Source organism: Camellia sinensis, chromosome 8, assembly GCF_055761805.1.
Source record: "Camellia sinensis isolate YWXY chromosome 8, ASM5576180v1, whole genome shotgun sequence".
NCBI classification, from domain to species: Eukaryota; Viridiplantae; Streptophyta; class Magnoliopsida; order Ericales; family Theaceae; genus Camellia; species Camellia sinensis.
The window spans coordinates 48917932-48938816 of record NC_138968.1 but is presented as its reverse complement, the minus strand read 5'-3'; the positions used below and the strand labels follow the sequence as shown (position 1 = coordinate 48938816).

At 30.9% G+C, this 20885-nt stretch overlaps 1 protein-coding gene across 2 annotated transcripts; it reads right to left on the bottom strand.

The window, feature by feature from the left end:
- Positions 1-1815: 1815 nt before the first annotated feature.
- Positions 1816-15559, bottom strand: LOC114315762 (P-loop containing nucleoside triphosphate hydrolases superfamily protein). 2 transcript variants are annotated; one of them, XM_028262362.2, is made up of 11 exons: positions 15180-15559; positions 12060-12296; positions 8566-8826; positions 8338-8417; positions 8127-8232; positions 7899-8012; positions 5450-5548; positions 5237-5326; positions 4684-4790; positions 3343-3486; positions 1816-2553 (listed from the first exon to the last, which is right to left on the bottom strand). In XM_028262362.2, exons 1-11 carry the CDS (start codon positions 15456-15458, stop codon positions 2280-2282), a joined length of 1791 nt encoding a protein of 596 aa, XP_028118163.2. In that variant the 5' UTR covers positions 15459-15559; the 3' UTR covers positions 1816-2279. The 2 variants fall into 2 exon arrangements, with proteins under 2 accessions (XP_028118163.2, XP_028118164.2); XM_028262363.2 differs by lacking the exon at positions 7899-8012.
- Positions 15560-20885: the final 5326 nt, after the last annotated feature.

The window sequence follows — 20885 nt, the reverse complement described above, 5'->3', positions numbered from 1 at the left end:
GAGAACATATAGGTTGTGTTTGTTATTGTTGATGATGATGATAAATTTCAACAGATGAGGGAAATATGTTTGGCAAATTTCAACAGGTGAAAAAAAAAAATAAATTTAGTAAATTTTAATAGATTACAAAATTGAACAAATAAAAAAAATTTAGTTGACAAATTGGAACATATAGTTGAAAATTTTGAACAAATAGATATAAATTTGAACAGATAAGAGCAAAAAATTGAACAAATAGTTACAAAATTAAATAGATAAAAAATATATATATACTTTGAAAATTTTGAACAAATAGGGAAAATTTGAACATATAAGAAAAAATTGAACATATAGATATAAATTTGAATAGATAGTCAACAAAAAGTCAAATAGATAAAATAAAATAAAATAAAAAGTCAAGGGATAAAATTGAAAACAAAATGTTCTTTAGGACTTTTCACCAAATTATTTCGCAAAGTGTGGATCTCTTTTCAACAAAAAAATATCCATTAGATCTAATGTCTTATACTCTCCTTAGATTGGATTCTCACCAATTTTCTCGATGATATATTGATGTGGCATTTTAATTATAAATAATAATAAATAAATAAAAAGAATCGAAAAAGAGAGAGATGTGCCACATAGGAAAGAGAAAAATTGAGAGCAAACACTACTTTTAATAACATATACATATATATATATATATATATGTGTGTGTGTGTGTATGATGTTTATACATATTTACTTACCCAAAAAAATGTGTATACATATTAAATGATGAGAATTTTTTTTTTTTTTTTTTTCAAAATGTTTGGTCATTTTTTTTTTTTTCCCTTCGTTTATCTATGGTGTGTATTTATGGTTTTCATGTTTTACCCTTAGTTGAAATGGAAATGACAAAATTAGATTGAAATACTTTTAAAATATTTCAGATTAACTTGACGCAATTTAAATATTGGGACCAAAAAAACACATCGCGTATTTTGTTATACTAAAAATGTAATTTTTTTAATTGCATTTACACATTTTACTCATGCGTTTTAACTCCATCCATGGACAGAGTTAGGTTGGAAGCTTAATTCAAAATACTTTTTAAACATAGGAGATTAATTTGGTACAATTTAAATATTGAGAACTAAAATAATACAAATAGCATACTTTAGGGACAAAATATAATTTCTTTAATTGCATTTACATATTTTCTCTTAGATTTAAATCCATGTTATTATGGACAGGGTTAGGTTTGGGGGACCAATTCTGAACACTTTTAAAACAATGGGAACTAAATTAATCGAATTTAAACTATAGGGATTAAAAAGGTGGCTAACCCTTTGGTTTAAGCTTGAAGAAATGAAATGTTACAAGAAACAAGAGAGTAATTCAATAAACTCATATATATTTTTTTATTCTTTATTTTTTAATTGAAACAAACAAAGGCAGAGTGGTAGCAATTTTTCAAGTTGATATGATTTAAACTTTTCAAATTCAAGTGGACGGCCTAGATTTTTCTAACTTGGTGTTGAAGTAGGAACTTCAAATTCAGTAAATCTAATCAAAATTAGTTCCACCATATAACGGAAAGTGTTATTATTACTGCATTAAACTTGCGAGTAATGCAGTAATTTTAATGGAGAATAAGCTATGAAAGACGACAATTGCATAAATTCAATTTTGTTAGAATTGTGCATGTTATTTTAGGTGAACCCACGCAGATAAATCAGTACAAACGAGTTGAACATAGAATTAGAATCCACATTATGTTATGACTCCTGAAACTCATATGTTTCATTTTCATGCTATTTAAAAATATTCATCGGACTTAACCGATGTACGTGATTTGAAATAATTGAGCGTATCTAGAATTTATTCATAAAGCATTGAGTGGCCTTGGTTGAAATTCTACAATTGCAGATTAATGGAAAAGTCATTCTTGTACAAAACAGAAACAAAATTTTCCATTAATCATGACTAACTAAAAGTTACAATTTCTATCCTGGGGTACCCCAGAAATCTTTCTAGTACAATCACAAGGCCAAGGAAAAAGAAAGGAAAGGAAAAGAAAAGAAAAGAAAAGCAAGAAGACCCAGATGGACAATCACAATTAACTGCTAATCTTTTACCCTGAAACTATCTTTTGCTGCAATTGCACATGTTTGTTACCCAAAATGTCTTCATAACTCATCAATTGCCAACCCAAACAAACTAATCCAACTTCATATATCTGGCTCTTGCCTCCTGGAACTTCCAAAGTATCACCTACATATCCCGCCAAGTCCTTCTCATAACACGAAATTGCATTTTCAAAGCAAATCTTCAGTTCCTGTTAATTTTGCAAATTCACTTTCATCTATTGCACCCTTTTTTAACTTTTTGAGCAAGCTGTATTCCCGTGCCATTTCATCTTCATCTTCCATAGTCTGAGTAGTACGTCTCTGTTTTGCTGTCTTCTTCCTCGTCGCAGAAGCAGCTGCAGTATTTGCAATCGCTTTGGGCTTCCGTGGTTTGGGTTCTTCTTGTTGCCGAGCTTTCTTTGCTTGCAAGTTCTTTTTTCTCTGTTTCTCCCGAGATTTATCCCTAAATGGTAGTATTATTAGCTAGTATGCAAAACAACATTCAAAAAAAGAAAATGTAAAAGAAACAACAGTTGTGTTAAAAACAACCTAGGTGATGATTGTGCCATGACATCTATAATTTTCTTTCCAATTGTTAGCAAATGTGAAAGAAAGAATAACATGCATTGATTAGGGCACACAAAGTAAACTAAGGCAAGAAAGGTCTCAAAACAAGATTTCAGATGCAATTTTGGTTGCAAAGGAAAATGAAACATTTTGAACTATAAAACTAAGGCACCATGTTTCATTCTTTCTGTTTTCAAACTTTTTCAACATTTCAGAAAGTGAGGCCTTTTAGTAAAATTTACACTGTTTCAATCATGAGGTGAGAAAAGAAATGAAATGATGGTAGTTTCTCACCTAGGAAAGAAAAGAAGGAATGATTGTGGTTTCTCATCTTCTTGTATTTACAAGACATGCGTCTTCCATTTACATTGTATTTAGAATTGTAATTTAGGTATTACCGATTTTGGTTTCTCACCATTTTGGTGAGAAACAAAACTTAAGTTTGATCTTTCTCACCATTTCTCACATCTTTAATCATTCAAACAAGTGATGAGAAATCTTATTCTCTCCATTTCTTTTCTTTCTCACCAAAGCCCTCAATCCAAACGGATTGTTAAGGAGAGATGTCCATTCATATCATATGGGAGGTCCCAACATCTATAGCAGTTTCAAAGTAAACTGCCAATAGGGGTTAAGGAGCCACTGACTCCAGATAAAATAAAGCAAAAGATTTAAGTGTCCTCACTTGTACTTGATCTCCTCCAAAATGATATTTTTGACTGGAGCAAAGCCCGCGGTAGAAAGTGAGTAGCGCTTCACCTCAGACAACAAAGGGAGCTGCAATAAGCCAAAACCCATACCCAACTTCCCTACCTCAAGTTCTTTCCACCTGCAGAAAATAGAAGACAATTAAAAACACAGATGCTAGAGAACATTAAATTTCTCAAGTGCTTGCAATCAGTGCATATGCACCAGAAACAATTATCACAAACCTATTTTAATATATTAAAATACCAGTGCAGCCATATCAACTCCTTCCAGCACACACAATCTGAATATAATCACCAATCTCATTAAATAATAAATAAATAAAACACACACACACACACACACACACAAAATAAATAAATAAACACAATACTTCATGTATATACATACTTTTTTAGAGATTTGCAAATAAATAAAAAGTAGATAAGGTAATTGTGAAAACACGAAAATGCAAGTAAAAATTGTAGCTTTACTTGCACCAGAGCACAGACCTCGCTTATACCTCTATAGTTTTGTATTTACTTTATCTACTTCTCACTGATTTGTAATTCCCCTGACTTTTCCACTACCTTATAGATTTTTTTTGTTTTTTTTTTCTTATACAAAATTGGTGGACTTTCATATTAATTGTCATAATTTTATAAATGTATCTCATTCTTTTAGCACAATAAAATATGAAAAATATTTAATATACAGAATTTTCATACATAATAATGATATGGTGGTAATGATATCTTTGAATTATAGAACACAGTAATTAACTTTTTTATTTACAATGAATGAATATAAATGGACCACATCATTTTGTATACAAATACCATTTGTTTAGCCCTACCCACAAAATACCATCCATGACAACCAAACTTAGAGGCAATTCTTGAACCTCAAAGACACAACCCACCAATGAAAAATATAGTCACATAAAAAGCAAAGAACAAAAAGAAAATAGTCTGCCAATTGACCTCAACAAATTTAGTCTTATGGTGTACATTTTCCAACAGCCAACAACTTAACTTCATTCAAATGGTTGTGGAAGCAACAGAACAAGTGCAGAAGATAATATGGTGGGCAGCTGAACTGACTTGATAGTTCTTAGGTTCAAAAACTGAATATTGTGGACTTTAACGTAAAGCGTATGGGATTCTCATTCTGACCAACAGTTATAGAACGGAAAAGCAATTCATACAGGAAATGTATTGAATAATTTTGGAACTAAGATTAGTGTTACACAACTTCACTTCCATGTTCACACCAATGACCATTTGGCTCTATATAATAGTATAATAATAGTATGGATAACAAGATACCCTGCTAATACCTGAAAATGTAAGAGCAGTGATGCTCTTTATAAGCACGGATGTAAGAAACAAACGCTCTGAGCCCTTTTTCCATGACATCACGGTCCTTTTTTGCAGCAGACCGTATCTGAAACAAATAATTTCCAACACTTATAATATGATAGGTAAACTAACAAAGGAAAACTAAATAATGCTAAATCAAGTAGTTTAATGAAAGGGCCTAGAGAAGGATAGATTCGGCAGACTTCGTTCTTTATTTGTATTTTGGGTGAGTGCCCTTGTCACCTTTTTCTAATAAAACTTATATTACTTTTCCAAAAGAGTAGATTGAATGCAAGGGGGTGACGAATACTCTTATAAAATGAACACAAAACTCCCTCTTGTGCCAGACAAACTGATTGGAAAGCAAAGATAGAGCATCAGTAAAAAGACAAAGCGAAACTGGTTAATGAAACAAAGAAAAAAACATGAATATAGCAAAAAACTACAATTAAAAAAGAACAAGAAAACATATATAAACAGAAGGGGGTAAAAGAAAAAGAAAGAATATACAGTAATAAGGAAGATTCTCACATCAGACACAATATCAGGAGCTTCATCAGAGCATTTTCTTTCTTCAAGTGGAACCCTTCTTATACGCAAGAATTCTATATAAGCTTCCTCCTACATTTATAGATGCAAATATAATAAGTTAAAAAAAAACAAGGATAACATTGCACGTAATAGTAATAACATAGTCTGAGCAAAACATGGAATTAACTGTGACAAAATTAAAGATTTTACAACCTTTGGTAATAGAAAGACAATGGAACTTCCTTCCCGTCCCATCCGAGCAGTTCGACCAACTCTGTGTACGAATACATTAGGATCCTGAGGGGGGTCGTACTGCATTACCACAAAATGAAATCTTTTATCAGTTCTCAGAGTTGGGTTTTTTTTTTGGGGACAAGCACTCTCCATCCATCTTGAATATAATAATGATATGATTTTTTTATAAATTATAAAAATAAAAATAAAAATAAATAAACAAACAGTGAAATGCAGAAGGCATCATGATGCAGTTGGTTGCACATGAAATCATAAAAGGAAGCACAAATAAGCATCTAGGGGTCCATGAAGCCAAACTAGAAGTTTTGGTTAGTCTAAGCACCAACCATACCTGTTGAAATCAAGTTCGTATAAATAAAAGCGGAACGACCTTCAATTTTTTCAGTTGAGCTCTATTCAGTCATGAAGATATTGCTTAAAAATAAAAATAAATTATTGTATCTGGTGCCCAAGGTTCCCACTTATAGTGGGGTCAGACAGCGATTAAAGGTAGACATCCATAACCCCACCTTTTAACGAAAAGACTGATTCTTATGACTTGAACCCGCAACATAAGGCTGGAGATTAATTTATGTCATGACCTCTATACTCCCAGACTTTATGTTGTGGTTAATTTAGTAATTTTGTGTAGTGCAGTGTTTAATTTAACTCCTAACCAAGAATCAAAATTTCACTTCAGTGTGTTGTTTTGATTAGATACAAGCATAATAACTATGTCATTGAACATGTTTTAAGTTTACACATACCTATACAAAAAGGGTAAGTACATTCAATGTGAGCCAACAATCATCAGACTAATATCAAACAAATCAAAGTTATCATGCACAAACTCATGTGTTCTTTTTTCAATTTTAGTTTTAGCTCTTATTAGATATTCCTAAAATGTGTTGAAACAACCTGTTTCAGAATGTTTCATTTTGGTATGTTTCAATGGAAACACTAGAATTTTGGTTTTACACTTATCTTTCAGGTTCGTTTCCTAAGAAATAGAAATGTTTCGCTCATTTCAATGGAAAGGAAACAATTTTGTTCCTTGCTCCTAAATTTCGTTGTGTCACCAAGAAGCATGTTGAGCTTAAGATGGTTTTTATGCTCACATTTTAATGACACAGTTAAGAAGATTGGCACAACAAATGAAAGCAATAAGCTTTTTCCATAAAAACTGAATGCGTAATCTTTTCTGGTCCTTCAGAAAAGATAAGGGCCTTTAGTTTCATTCCTATATTCAATGCAATGTGTTCCATGCTTATATTAATTTGTCCAACTTATTCCTAACAGTTTGTTCCACTTAGACACATGTCCAGTGCACCTAAACAGGTAACTTCTCACTGACTGCAATTACTTTTCTTGCAGTGATCACTTGATTCTCTGCAATGCGTAGGTACTATCCAAATCCGGTTCAGTCCTTTCCTTCTCCAATTTGATAATACCCGCTGACCAAACTATGGGGAGTAATTTCTCACCCTTCCACACTCCAAATTTGATAAAGAGGTTGGTACATATGTATTCGTAACATTAGATAACAAAAAGATTAAAACTACAAGGATTTATTGACCTCATATCTATTTCGAAGGTTGGTAATAAAACTTAAACAGATGACGAAGTCCAACTAATCAAAGGCTGCGGAGAACTTGTTGGGTTTCTTCAGTGTACTATGCGAAACGCAGGAAAGCATTTTTAATCCATGGGACACCAAAACACACAATCAACAAACACATTTTGTCCAACAAACATTAAAGTTCCAGACCCATAAATTAGGTCATAGATCCAAGGGACTGCTATTGAAGCCCCTATGAGCCGTAATCTATTTGATATTTTTTACAGACTTGTTATGGCAGTTCTAGCAACTGAAGCATTTTGTAATCATCATTTGGTTTAAGTTCAAAAAATTAACTTTAATTATTTTGTACAAGACAACCTTATATATGACATCATAAATTCACAAAATCAAATAAACAAAAGAAGTTGAACATTTTAAAGACCATCTGATACATAATAAATTCATACACTAACCAACTTATCAAATATGCATATATATATATATATATCACAAACTAACCAAAAGCTAAAGGGAGAGCTCTAACCATCAATATTTTGGTTTCTAAAATGGACCACTCACTTTAAATGAGAATCAATCAAGTATCTGACACATGAAAAAATAGTGAGCTGGTTATATATTTTCAAAACACTATTACATAAATGTTTTTTGGGTGAATGTATTACACAAATGTTGATTGGCCAGGAAATTGAAATAGCATCTTCACTTACAAAGTAATAACAGGCTACATGACACAAGTGCTCTCTAAGGTAAATTGCCAAATCAACTGAGCCAGTATTAAACTAAATGGGTCAAAATTCTGCACCAGGGATGGATAAGGAAGGAGGGGAACTGATAATAGTAAGCTACCTGTATTATACAATCAACACCAGGAATGTCAAGTCCACGTGCTGCAACATCTGTGCATAGAAGAATACCACTGGAAAGAGAAGTAAATGAAGCTAATGCCTTCTCCCTCGCAGTCTAGTAGACAATATATAAAAAGGATGGACTGACGAATCAGTTGGGCTATTGTGAAATAATGACTGTCATTAAATGCTAGATATTGACATAATACAACAATTTCTGTAAAGTTACCTGTTTCATCTTCCCATGAAGAGGTATTAGAGTGAAACCCTTCAGAACAGCAAGCCATGGAAGGACAACTCCCCAATAATCCACACAAGCACAAGTCATGAAATAGCTGCAGAATGTAAGGAAACCATCTAAGAAAACCCCAAAACTGCATCCTTCCGTGGCCATAATCAATGTTAGCAATCTTCCACGAAGAAGTTCATGTTCAACTCACATTATAATTTTTTTAGACTTGTTCTTGATAAGGAGATCAACAAGTTGTGATGGTTTCTTATCTGCTTCGCATTGAAGATACTACAAAATTAAACAACTGTTAACAAATAACTGTTGCCCGTACCTCAGACAAAGTGTCATTTCGGCACAATAACATTGAACAGACAAGTAATCCAATTAGAAAGTCAAATTTATGAAAGAATGTCAGACAAGATAGCAAGATAGATACCTCGAGATGAAGGCCAGAGGGCGTTTTTGAAGAGGCTAACTGTTTTGACAATGATGATTCATTGAGTGATTTTGTTTCTGCTCGAACTTCAACCCTCACAGGATTCCTCAATCCTGCCTTGGATAGCTCTTCAACTGCCTCAGTTTGAGTAGCTGAGAAAAGACCAGTTCTTCGAAGCTTTGGTAAGCGAGATATAATAGAATTTATCTGCTTCTGGAATCCCATATCCAACAGCCTATCAGCCTCGTCTAAAATCAAAATCTGTCCAACCAGCAACATTATTCATAAGCCACAAATTCTTTCCTGAGACAGCATGAGTTAACAGTTTCGTCAGGTTATAAGTTCTATCCAGTGTTGTCAGTATATTACGATTCACGATAAATATCTTATGATTCGATACATTTTAGAGGAACCCTGTTATATCATCAATACATATCTTACATTAAATGTATCTTATACGATATATGATGCGATATACAATACATGATACATGATGCGATACATGTGACATGAATACTTAAATTTCTTTGGCAATTTTGAAAAAAAAAAATAATTGAACTTATTTTGTGTAAATTACTATTGTCAAAAATTTTCATTAACTTTTAAAAAAAATATATTTTGAAATGAGAAGGGTAATTTTCATTTTAGTTTTTTATCTTTTTAATAAATATATCTACTTGTATTGTATTGTATTAAGCATCAATGTTTTAAAATTTTCAACTATGGACAAGCTATTTGAAAACTTGAAAGCTATAAATAAGATATTAAGACTTAAATTGTGAGTGAAAACAATACATAAAACATATTACACAATTACTAGGAACGGTATTTGAGGGTAAATTTGATACGAATAATGTACTAAAACGATATATTTTACTGCATTTTATATGTATTAACACTTCGTTTGGATCGTGAGGTGTGAAAAGAAATGAAATGATTGTAGTTTCTCACCTAAGTGAGAAAAGAAAAGAAATGATAGTAGTTTCACCTTCTTGTTTGAATGAACAACGAATAGAATAAGATACATGCATCTTTTTATTTTATTTTCTTTGTATTTGAGGTAATTTAGGTATTATAATTCTTTTGTAACGAATAATTTTGGTTTCTCACCACTTTTAGTAAGAAACAAAACTTAAGTTTTGAAGGATTTCATTTTTCACCATTTTTGACTATTTAATCAATCAAAACAAGTGATAAGAAATCTCACTGTCTCCATCTTTTTTCTTTTCTCACCAAACCCCTTCATCCAAACAGAGTGTATGGATCAATGCATACATATCTTTAATTTAAGGAATCTTAATTCTACAATTTTAAAGATTATAAAGTGTTATTCTCACAATATATTTGTTTTTTCTATAACTATATTTTTTTTCTATCTATTTTTAAAAGTGTTACAAAAAAATTACGATACGTGATTCAAAAGTTGACCCATTATCGAACTAACTTGGACTCACTTCAGTAATCTAAACCGTTCATTTTATACAACTAAATTAAAAAATTATCCATGCAAAAAATTAAATACATCCAATATCAATTGGCATACTATTAGATCATTTCTATCTATAAGGCCTACATGTTTTTAAGAATAGACCATCGATTTGTTACAATATATATGTAATTTGATCATATGTGATTACTTATATCTAATCAACCTAATTTTTTGCAAACATGTGCTTCTTAGTTTGTCATATGAGATGAACAGTTCAAATCATTAATATAGGTACAGATTAGTCCCATAATGCACCAACTTCACCTATGAAGTTGAGACTTCAACTTTAGCAAATCTGAACTCCATATCATACTACTCTTGATGACTACTTATATAATCCTCCAAATCATACCCCCCAAATTTTAACGGCAATAAGAGAAATAGAAAGGAGGGGGGGGGGGAGGGGGAGGAAGGGATGGTGTGGAACCTGTGCGCATCATGGAGTTCTTATAATTTTGTCTTCAATAGTTATTATCCAATTTAGTATTTTATTTTTAATTATAATTTAATTAAAGTTCTTTTTTAATTAAGATTTTTAATTTAGTTAGGATTTTATCAATATTTGTTTCCATACCCTATTAGGATTCGGTTTCCTTTTTCATTTGGGATTTTAGCCTATATAAGTATTAGGTTTGTATTGCATTCTTCAACTTGGAATTAATGATATTAAGTGTTTAGATTGTGGCCGTTTTGTGTGCTAGGGTTGTAGGCCTCTTCTTCAACTGCGTTTTGTGTTCTAGAGAGAGAGAGAGAGAGAGAGAGAGAGAGAGAGAAGGCACAACAAGACCAATAATTGGGGAATTAAGGCCTTTTATTCCATTACTGCTCATTAAGATAGAGACAGGAAAGGCACAAGCAGACCAATAACGAGGGGATTTTAGGCTTTTTACTGTTTTTTATTCCATTACTAGTCATTGAGATAGAGAAAAGGGAAAGGCACAAGACCAATAACATAAGAATTTAATGCATTGCATTCCATTAGTGGTCATTGCAATCAATGTTCACCTAGGACTTACTTTCATTTTAACCTAGCCTCAGTTAATCTGTAACTTGGAGAACAACGTGCATCCTATATTCATGTATGAAATAAGAACATAATTGTGCCACTAATCTCGTCTTATATTACTAACTTATCTTCATTATACATACTACAATTAGTTTCTATTTCTTTTTTCTCTTCTTTATAACGTAAAGTTATCAATCACTAGAGATCCCAAGGGGTTGCAACTAGAGCAAACACCAAATATGCATTGATTTTTTACTTATAAACAACATATATCTAGATAGGGGTGCCCGTGGATCGGGTTGGATTGGATGGTCATTCATCCACTATCCGTCCGAACTTAGGCAGATTGGGAAAAATCAATCTGCATCCGTCCATTTAGTTAGCGGATGCGAATTGAGGAGACTGTGAGCAAGTTGGGGGGTGGGCGCAAATTGGTTTGGTTTGGACTTTATTGTTTTGGACCTTACTATTTTCCAGTAATTCTTTACTATTTTCTGCCCAAAAGTTTTGATTGTTCATTTTTTATAATAAAAATAAAGGCCCAATTTTCATATTTCATAAATAGCAAATATAATTACTAAATAAAATGTTCTTTTTTTAACAGAAAGCATAAAAGCATAACTTCATTTTATTAGGAGTGTTGGCAAATCAAGTTGGGTCGTGAAGCCTCCCACCCACTATCTGTCCGAACATAGGGAAATTGGGAAAAATGCATCCACATCCATTCAATCGGACCATTGAAACCGTCCATTCTGTGGCAGATCGGTTCAAACCATTCAATTTTGATGGATCGGATGGATGCTTGCCCAACCCTATAACTAAATATACATCCATAATTACAAATAATATTTGATCTGTACCAAGGAATGGACTTGAGGGTAGCATCAATTTTTCGTAAAATAGAACTAAAAATTGAACATTCTCTTTTTCTAAAAATGCAATGTATCATAGAGGTATAGATTCAAGAAAATTGAAGTAAACTAATGACTGCATACAAACCTCAAGATTTCTAAAGTCCAAAATATCCATGCGTTCCATTATGTCATGTAGCCTTCCAGGTGTGCCAATCAACAAATTTGCTCCTTCCTCCTCTATTTTCTTTATGTCTCCTTTTACTTCTGCTCCCCCAACAAGAAGCATGGAGCTAACATTCGACAATGTTGAAACGAAAGGTTGGGCAACATGGTATATTTGTGAAGATAACTCTCTTGTGGGGGATATTATAATCCCCATTACCTGTTGTCAATGCTGAAGGTAAGCTAACAGCAATCAAAGCAAACAATAATACTCACAAATGCACACCAAATGAAAGTGATTGATCAAATAATGCAGTTAATTTAAGAAAATTTTACATGTAGAAGCACCTTTTAAATTGACCATAAGTACTAGTCTTAACCCTGTGATTAAGTATCACGAAAGTGCTTATTGAACATCAATGGGGTTCCTTGAGAAATGTCTCAATCAAACATCGCCATTCAAAATCCTAATCGTCTCTTTAGATTAGGTGATTGATGAGATATGATAAGAAATGAAGAGAAAAATAATTGTTTTTGATGTTTAGTTTATAAATTAGGTGAAAAATGATGAGAAATGGAGATAACGAGAACTCTCTTTGTTATGTCAATTTCATTTTTCACCAAATTTCACCAAAGCTAGTGAGATTTGATGAAAAATAACTGATTGGTTATATAATTTTTGTAATACCGAAAATGCCTATTACAATAGAAGGAAGAAAAAGCAATCCTGCGCATGTCCTTTCTCGCATTTGCTTGCTTACCATATGAACATGATGTGAGAAAACACAATCATTAATTTCATTTTCACTTCTCAGCCAGATAAGAAACAACAATCACTTCTTTGTTTTCTCACCTATTAAACCAAATGCACTATAAATACATCCAACCCAAATAAAAAGCAACTGATAAGGCAATAACCACCCCCCATGTGGGCTTGTGTTTCATAAAACCCAACTGGATAAACTTTTCAGCATTTGTTTATGGGTTTTGTTTAAGTAAATAATTTTGTTGTTTACACATAACGCCACCAAAATCAACCCTTTTAACCAACACATAACAAACCACCCCCCCCCCCCCCCCCCGCGCCGCCTCTCCAAAAAAACAAAACAAAACAAAACAAAACAAAACAATTAGGCTAAAACTCACATATGGGTGTACAAATTTTTGCTTCCGAAGTGTCACACACAACTATAATTAGACTTCGAATTTTCTTCTTTTACCCATGCTCGTCAACATAATAAACAACAAGTTTGTATTTTAAAATTATATAGAACTACATAATTTGAAGTTTTTCGAGTATAGCTCAAGACAGTATAGTTGCATATATATATATATATATATATATGTATATGTGAACCTAGTGAGGTTTAGGGGAAGTGGAGGTGTGGCAAAGGAGCTCAACGATGGGGATGACGAAGGCCAGGGTTTGCCAAAACCGGTGGCAGCATCGACAGCAACGTCGTTGGAGCTACAAAGCAAGGGGATGGTGGCGGCCTGAGCTGGGGTGGAGAACTCGAAACTGGGGTTAGAGCTTTGAGAAGCAATTCAGAGAGTGGGGTTAAAGAACCGAGTGTCTGTTAAGGCTCTGTTGGGAGTGGGAATGGGAGTGGGAGTGGGAGTGGGAGTGGGAGTGGGAGTGGGAGTGGAGGAGGTTTCAATGACACCATGTCTGTGGCGCACCAATGTCTCAAGTACTAAATTTTCCCAAAAGTTTTGATGTTTTTTCACTAAAAAGAAATGACTACACAAGCCGCTTCAGGTCGAGTGTAGCCCTTTTCATGGTTAAAGTTGCAAGGCTCAATCTTGGGCCAAGTGTATGCTTCTGATGGTTAAACTTGTTTTTTATTGTAAAATTTTTTGACTGAAATCACTTATAAATTTCAATGTTCCAATATGTAATGTAACTCAATCTTAAAAGTTGGCTAACCTTGCTAATAGTGTGTTGGTTAAGATGTGAATAGAAGCAAAAAATTAAATTAAATTAAAACTTTAATACATATTTTATGTTAAAGCATGTATGAAGGTAAGGTGTTATATATGATAAAAAATAAATGGAATGATCTTAATACACAATGGATGGGAATCTTCACTTGTAGAGCTTAAGTTTTTAAGGGAAAACGAATTCTAAACATTTTATGTTAGACCCTGGTATTATACATGTGGGCTCTAGAATTTCTCCCAACATTTTATACATTTTAACGTATTTAACTAACCTTTTCACAAAAAACAAAGGTTATTCATCGCTTGTAGGGTGGAGGTTGGAATTCCATCTTAAAATGGTTCAAGTAGATAGCTAATGCATTGTCATATATACATCATGCTACAATTTTACCCACAAACTTTTATTTTTGGTGATTATGTATACAATAATACTACATACTCGTACGAATTAACGTAGAAACACATATTTATGAATCACATTCATTCTAAGTGTGACTCACATTACACTCTTTGAATCTACATTATACAGCTTTTCAGGGTAAAATTTTGGACAGATGGTATTTTTGTTTTTCTATACATAAAAAAGCCCCAATTTTAAGACTTCACCTAACGATCTTAGGGCCAGCCCTGAATACATTCTAGCCAAGAAAAAAGCAACTGACAAGGCGATACCACCCCATGTAGGCTGTGTTTTGTAAAACCCAACTGGATACACTTTTCAGCATTTGTCTCTTCTTTTTTTTTAAGTAAATGCTTTCGTTGTTTACACATGACATCACCAAAAGCAACCAGTTCACCTAACAATGCATAAATACAGTTATCTTGTACTACATACAACCACCCAAAAAAAAACACACGCGCACACACACACACACACACAAAATTAGGCTAAAACTTGCATATGAGTTATACACATTTTTACTTCCAAAGTGTCACAACTATAATTAGAAATGGAATTTTCTCCTTCTAACAACATAATAAACAACAAATTCGTATATAGTTAAAATTACATAATTCAAGTTTACACATCTATACTATCCATCATAATTTTTTCATTTTGAATTTCAAATTTTGATAAATTTTCAATTTTTTTCTCCTTTCTACATTTAATTGGTTGATTATCATAGCATATATATATGTGTGTGTGTGTGATTGTGTGAACCTGGTGAGGTTTGGGAGGAGAGGAGGTGCGGCGGAGGAGCTCAACGAGGGGGACGACGAAGGCTAGGGTTTTTCCGGAACCGGTGGCGGCGTCGACAGCGACGTCCTTGAAGCTGCAGATTAAGGGGATGGTGGCGGCTTGAACCGGGGTGCAGAATTCGAAACCGGAGTCAGTGAGAGCTTGGAGAACCGGTTCAGAGAGTGGGGGTTGGAGGTCGGAGAACCGAGTGTTGGTTAAGGCTCTGTTTGGATTGGGAGGTTGAGATTCCTTCGACGCCATGTCTGTGGCTGCTCTTTGCTTCACTGCACCGTTGTTTCAAAAACTGGTTTTGTTTTTCCATAGGGTTTTGATCCTCTTTTTTAACTGAATGCAAATGAATGCCGAAGGCAATTCGGGCCGAGTGTGGGCTTTCTGATGGTTAAAGTTGTAAATCTGAATCTTGGGCCGAATGTGGAGTTTGATGGTTAAACTTGTAGACCTCAATCTTGAAAGCTGGCCACTGGGTTGTTTTGAAAAGATAATTAAAAATTAATTTTTTATTTTTTATTTTTTTTGAAAAAATATATAAAAAATATGAGAGATGATATGATTCAAAATGAATTAAAAATTAAAAGATATCTTTTAACTATCTTTTCAAAATAGCCTTAATATTCTATTTGATTTATTAGAATGAGATCGAATGGAATGATCATTAATTATCATCAAAATAAATAATTTATATGATGAAATAGATGGGGAAACAAAGAGGAGAGAGAAGAGAATTAGGAAACCACTGCTTGACTACGGTAGTCTTTATCATTTTTTAGTGGAAAAGAAAAATGATAAGTTTTTGTATTGTGTTACTTGCGTATATGATTTATACACTGAATAAGATCTAATGGGGTAGATGATTTAACATCAACCAATGGCTAATAATTTATATATTTGTATAATAATTCAAGCTTCAAGTTGCTTGGACTTTCTTATGTTTCTTTCCAAGTTTGGTCTAAATTAAATTCAGAATTTTTAATTTTTGTCCAGACTCACCACAAATTAAAAACTTTGTTCCCCACCTTTAAAAAAAATTCAAATTACACGAATTGAGCCTGTTCAAGTTGAACCCCTAAAATCAATAAAAAAATAAAAATAAAAAATAAAACTTTAAATAAGTATAAATTTCAAATAATGTATGCTAAGTATAAATTTCAAATAATGTATGCTAAGTGTTATAAATGTAAATTTTGGAGTTTCTTCCCAACAAATGATATTGTTGTCGGTGCGTAGTCTTTCCAATTTCCAAACGTTCTACAGATTTTTAACATAACTTAAAAGTATTTTTTTTTTGTACTTAAGTGTCATCTTTTAAAAAAGTTAAAAAGTCAAAAAGTCATTATCTTATTTAAGTCACATCATCTTATTCAAGTCACATCACGTCTCTATCACATCATTTCATATTCAACCCATATACAACTCATATTTCATAAAAAGTCAAAAAGTGCACTTATTTAGAACATCTCAAACAACACCAAGTGGCTCGGGTAGGGATAGCTAATGCATTTGCCATATATATGTCATGTTTTACTGACCACATAGTCTTTATAATTTGAAAGTTGTGTTATTTAGTTATTAATTTTTTAATTATAATATATTTGATTTTAAATTTTAAATCTCATTCTAAATAAGGACAATTAAAAATATTGTTACTTCATTTGAAGGGTAAAGTCGTCATACAATTTATTTTGTGTTGGTTAACTTATATGTTGTTTGAAATATAATGGACCTTTTTTTAATGAATAATGTCAGAACTTTTTTTGTTATAAAATTCTGTTTAGTTTGATTTTCAAAATCTATTTTCAAAAGAAAAAAAAATTAAGAAACTAAAAATTAAATTAGTGGAAAAAAAATAAAAACACATCATTTTTACTTTTGAGAGGGTAGAATAATTTTTTATATTTATTTTTGTTAAATTAGTTTTTATTTTTTTCAAAAGTAAAAAATGACGACAACTTTGATGTTATTATTAAACCAATCCATTAAATTAAAATATCCAAAACTAAAAATATTCATATATTAAACATATCGATTATATATACATTAAAAGTTTAATAACCATCAATTACATTATAATCATCCAAAAATATCTGTTAACAACAAATACAATCATTTAGTACATGATAACCATTCAAAAATATCAACAAAACAACCACTCATTACATGATCATCATCTAAAAATATACTAAAAATTAATTTAGTAAAAAATTAAAAAAATTATCATTTTTATCTATAGTGAGTACAAATAATTTTTTTGATATTTATTTTTATCAAATTAGTTTATATTTTATCAAATTGACAACTTTGCCTCTTGAAATGAAGTAACAATATTTTAAACGAGATTCAAAATTCAGAGTTAAATATATCACAATTGAAAGGTCAGAAATCAAAGTGACTCAAGTCCCAAATTACAGAAACCGTTGTGCAATTCGCCCTTTAAATAATGAGAATTTCATGCCCGTGTGAGAATAAGCTATTTTAGTTGACTTTTTTGTTTTTTGTGATTATTTTAACCTAACTAAAAAAGTTGTGTTTGGGATTATAGTTGTTTTTTGTTTTTTTTTTTTTTAGTAGTTGATTTGATAATTGTGAGAAAAAAAGTGAAATGATTATCATTTAAATGTAATATTTTATCTTATTAGTTAAACCCCACTTCCCCAACAACATAAATTTTGTTCACCAAAAAAATAAAAATAAACAAATAAACAAACAAACAATATAAATTTTCATATACTTAATATTTTTTTTAATGTATTTTTAACATGTACATATATATTATCTAAATTGCTATACAACATAACAGAATAAATTATTTTATTTTTTTTGAAATTTTTTTTTTACTGATGTAGCATGTATTAATAAAATTTGTGTATTTAAAACAGGACTCACAAGACTAATGTGATTACTCGACAAGGATAACTCATGTATGTATTGAAAGTTAATAAAATTTATTAATTTGTATAGGATTTATTACATATTGTACCCCTAAATTATGGCCAAATTATAATTACATTCCTAAAGTATATAAAGACAATTTATTTAGCTCCTAAATTATCGATTAAATTTACTAAGTCCCGAAAATAATTAATTCGAACCTATTTAGTCGTTGAAAGGATTACAAAAGTAAAATATATGTCCACAAATATTATAAATTAGTAAAAGATTTCACCTAGTTAAAATTTTATTAAAAAATTTAAAATTTAAAATTTTTATTTTGTGTTTGCAAAATGGGTGTTAGTTCTTTTGATGAATTTCCTTTGTAAGAATAAAAGTAATTATCCATGATTTTTTTTCCTTATCTTCTACAATGCCTATTTGCTTGTCTTTATCTAGTTTTATATACCGGATTTCTTTTATAATTTCCAATTAATTGTTTTGAAGTTTTCCAATAAGTTCTTTTTATAACTTAATTAATGTATTATTTTTCTCTGTATTATTATTTGTAGCGAAGTATTATTTTTAAGAGAGATGCTGGAGACCCCCAGCTCCAAGGCACCGCCACCACCCCACCCCCACACACACACGCAGGGGTTGGTCATTGTATGAAGAAAAAAAAAATAATAATAATAATGGACCAATCACACCCCACTGGGGCTGGGAGTGACCCCCAGTGGGGGTCGGAGCCTTTTCCCTATTTTTAAATTATCTTATTCTAGTTTTTCATTATATCTAATTCTCATATAATTTTATGAGCGAATTATATTAATAGTGCCTATAGTTTGGGGCATGTATCACTTTGGTCCCTGACTTTTCAATTGTGACATATTTGACCTTAAATTTTAAATCTTATTCTAAATAAGGACAATTGAAGATACAATTGCTTAATTTTAACGGCAAAATCGTCAATTTGATAAATATAAATTAATTTGACAAAAATAAATGTCGAAAAAATATTTGTAAATTTTTAAAAATTATTTATACCCGCTAAAAATAAAATTATGTAAAATTGATAAATATTTTAGACATTTATTTTTTTATCAAATTAATTTTTATTATGTGTTTGGATGATGATCATGTAATAGTTGGTTGTTAGAATTTTAATGTGTAATTGATATATTTAATATATGAACTATTTTTAGTTTTGAATTTTTTGATTTAATGGATTAGTTTAATAATAATATTAAAGTTGTCGCCATATTTGATTTTTTAAAAAAATATAAAGTAATTTAATAAAAATAAAAACAACTACCCATTACATGATTATCATCCAAATACATAATAAAAATTAATTTAGTAAAAAAAATAAATAAATAAATGTCTAAAAGATTTATAAATTTTACACAATTTTATCTTTAGTGGGTAGAAATAATTTTTAAAAATTTAAAAATATTTTTTGACATTTATTTTTGTCAAATTAATTTATATTTTATCAATTTGAAGATTTTGCCTTTGAAATTAAGCAATGGTATTTTCAATTATTCTTATTTGGAACAAGATTCAAAATTCATGATCAAATATGTCATAATTGAAAAATCAAGAACCAATGTAACACAAGTTCCAAACTATAGGAACCATTAGTGTAATTCAACCTAATTTTATTGGCAATAGCGAGAAACCAAGCTGTAATATTAATTTAAACAAAACGAAACAAAATATTTTGTAAAAATAAAATAGAAATTTAAGATTCTTTTAGAATAAAATCTTAAGTAAATGAGTCTTTTACTAATTTATAATACTTATAAACATATATTTTATTTTTATAAACTTTTCAAAAATTAAATGGATTTGAATTAAATATTTTAAAATTTTAATAAATTCAATTAATATCTTTTTTTTGATAAGGATTCCGTCAATAATTTAATAACTAAATAGATTTTGATTGATATATTTTAAGAATTTAGTAAACTTAATCACTAATTTAAAAACTAACTAGATAATTTAGTGATAATTCAGGTACAAAGTGCAATAAACCGGCTTGTATAATACTCTTTCACATCGAGACTAATGACCATTGACCACCCGATAAACGACGGTTAACATTTGCCATTCTAGTAGCTGATGGATAAAATAAATAAATAAATAAATAAGTAGGGTCCCACAGTAGAGGCATGGTTTATAGGTTTTCCCAAGGTAGTTAATTTCGTTGGAAGAGGAAAGCATCACTGAAAAAAGAGTAATGTTAATTATGAAAATGATTATAAAAGATTTTTTATTTTTGGATTATATATATAATAAAACATCGCATACTAATCAAAGAATAAAAAAAATTTATGATATATTTTATGATATTTTTTTCATAATCCTTATTATTACTCAAAAAAAAAAAAAAAAAAAAAAAAAAAAGGGGTTAGGATGGCTACCAAGAGTAGATTTAAAAGGTTACAAGAAAAGAGCCACTAGAAAAGAGGGGTTAGGATGGCTACCAAGAGTAGATTTAAAAGGTTGACAGGGAGAGATCAAAGAAATGGAATGGTGAAGGGGTGGGAGACTACAAAAGAGGGATGAGGGTTCTGTTGTGCCTATAAGACCTAATAGATTGTCATAAGACTCTGGGTTTGTTTCGGATATATTTCAATAATTCGAACGGCTTATATTATAGCATTCCTCAAATATATTATTTATGAAAAAAAATCAGATTAATCAGATATTCGTAATTCTATGATCATGCTATAATTGTTTTTAAAAATTATAAAAATCATATCAGCCATTTATTTGATAAAAAAAAAAATGTCCTCT

What these genes read in the sequence shown, in the direction of transcription:
- LOC114315762 (XM_028262362.2), bottom strand. Translation starts at nt 15,458, where the DNA reads ATGGCGTCGAAGGAATCTCAACCTCCCAATCCAAACAGAGCCTTAACC. An exon ending in AAGTCTAAAAAAATTATAAT is followed by an intron (nt 8,233 to 8,337) that starts GTGAGTTGAACA and finishes TACATTCTGCAG; the next exon opens with CTATTTCATGACTTGTGCTT. An exon ending in CACTGCTCTTACATTTTCAG is followed by an intron (nt 3,487 to 4,683) that starts GTATTAGCAGGG and finishes TATTTTCTGCAG; the next exon opens with GTGGAAAGAACTTGAGGTAG.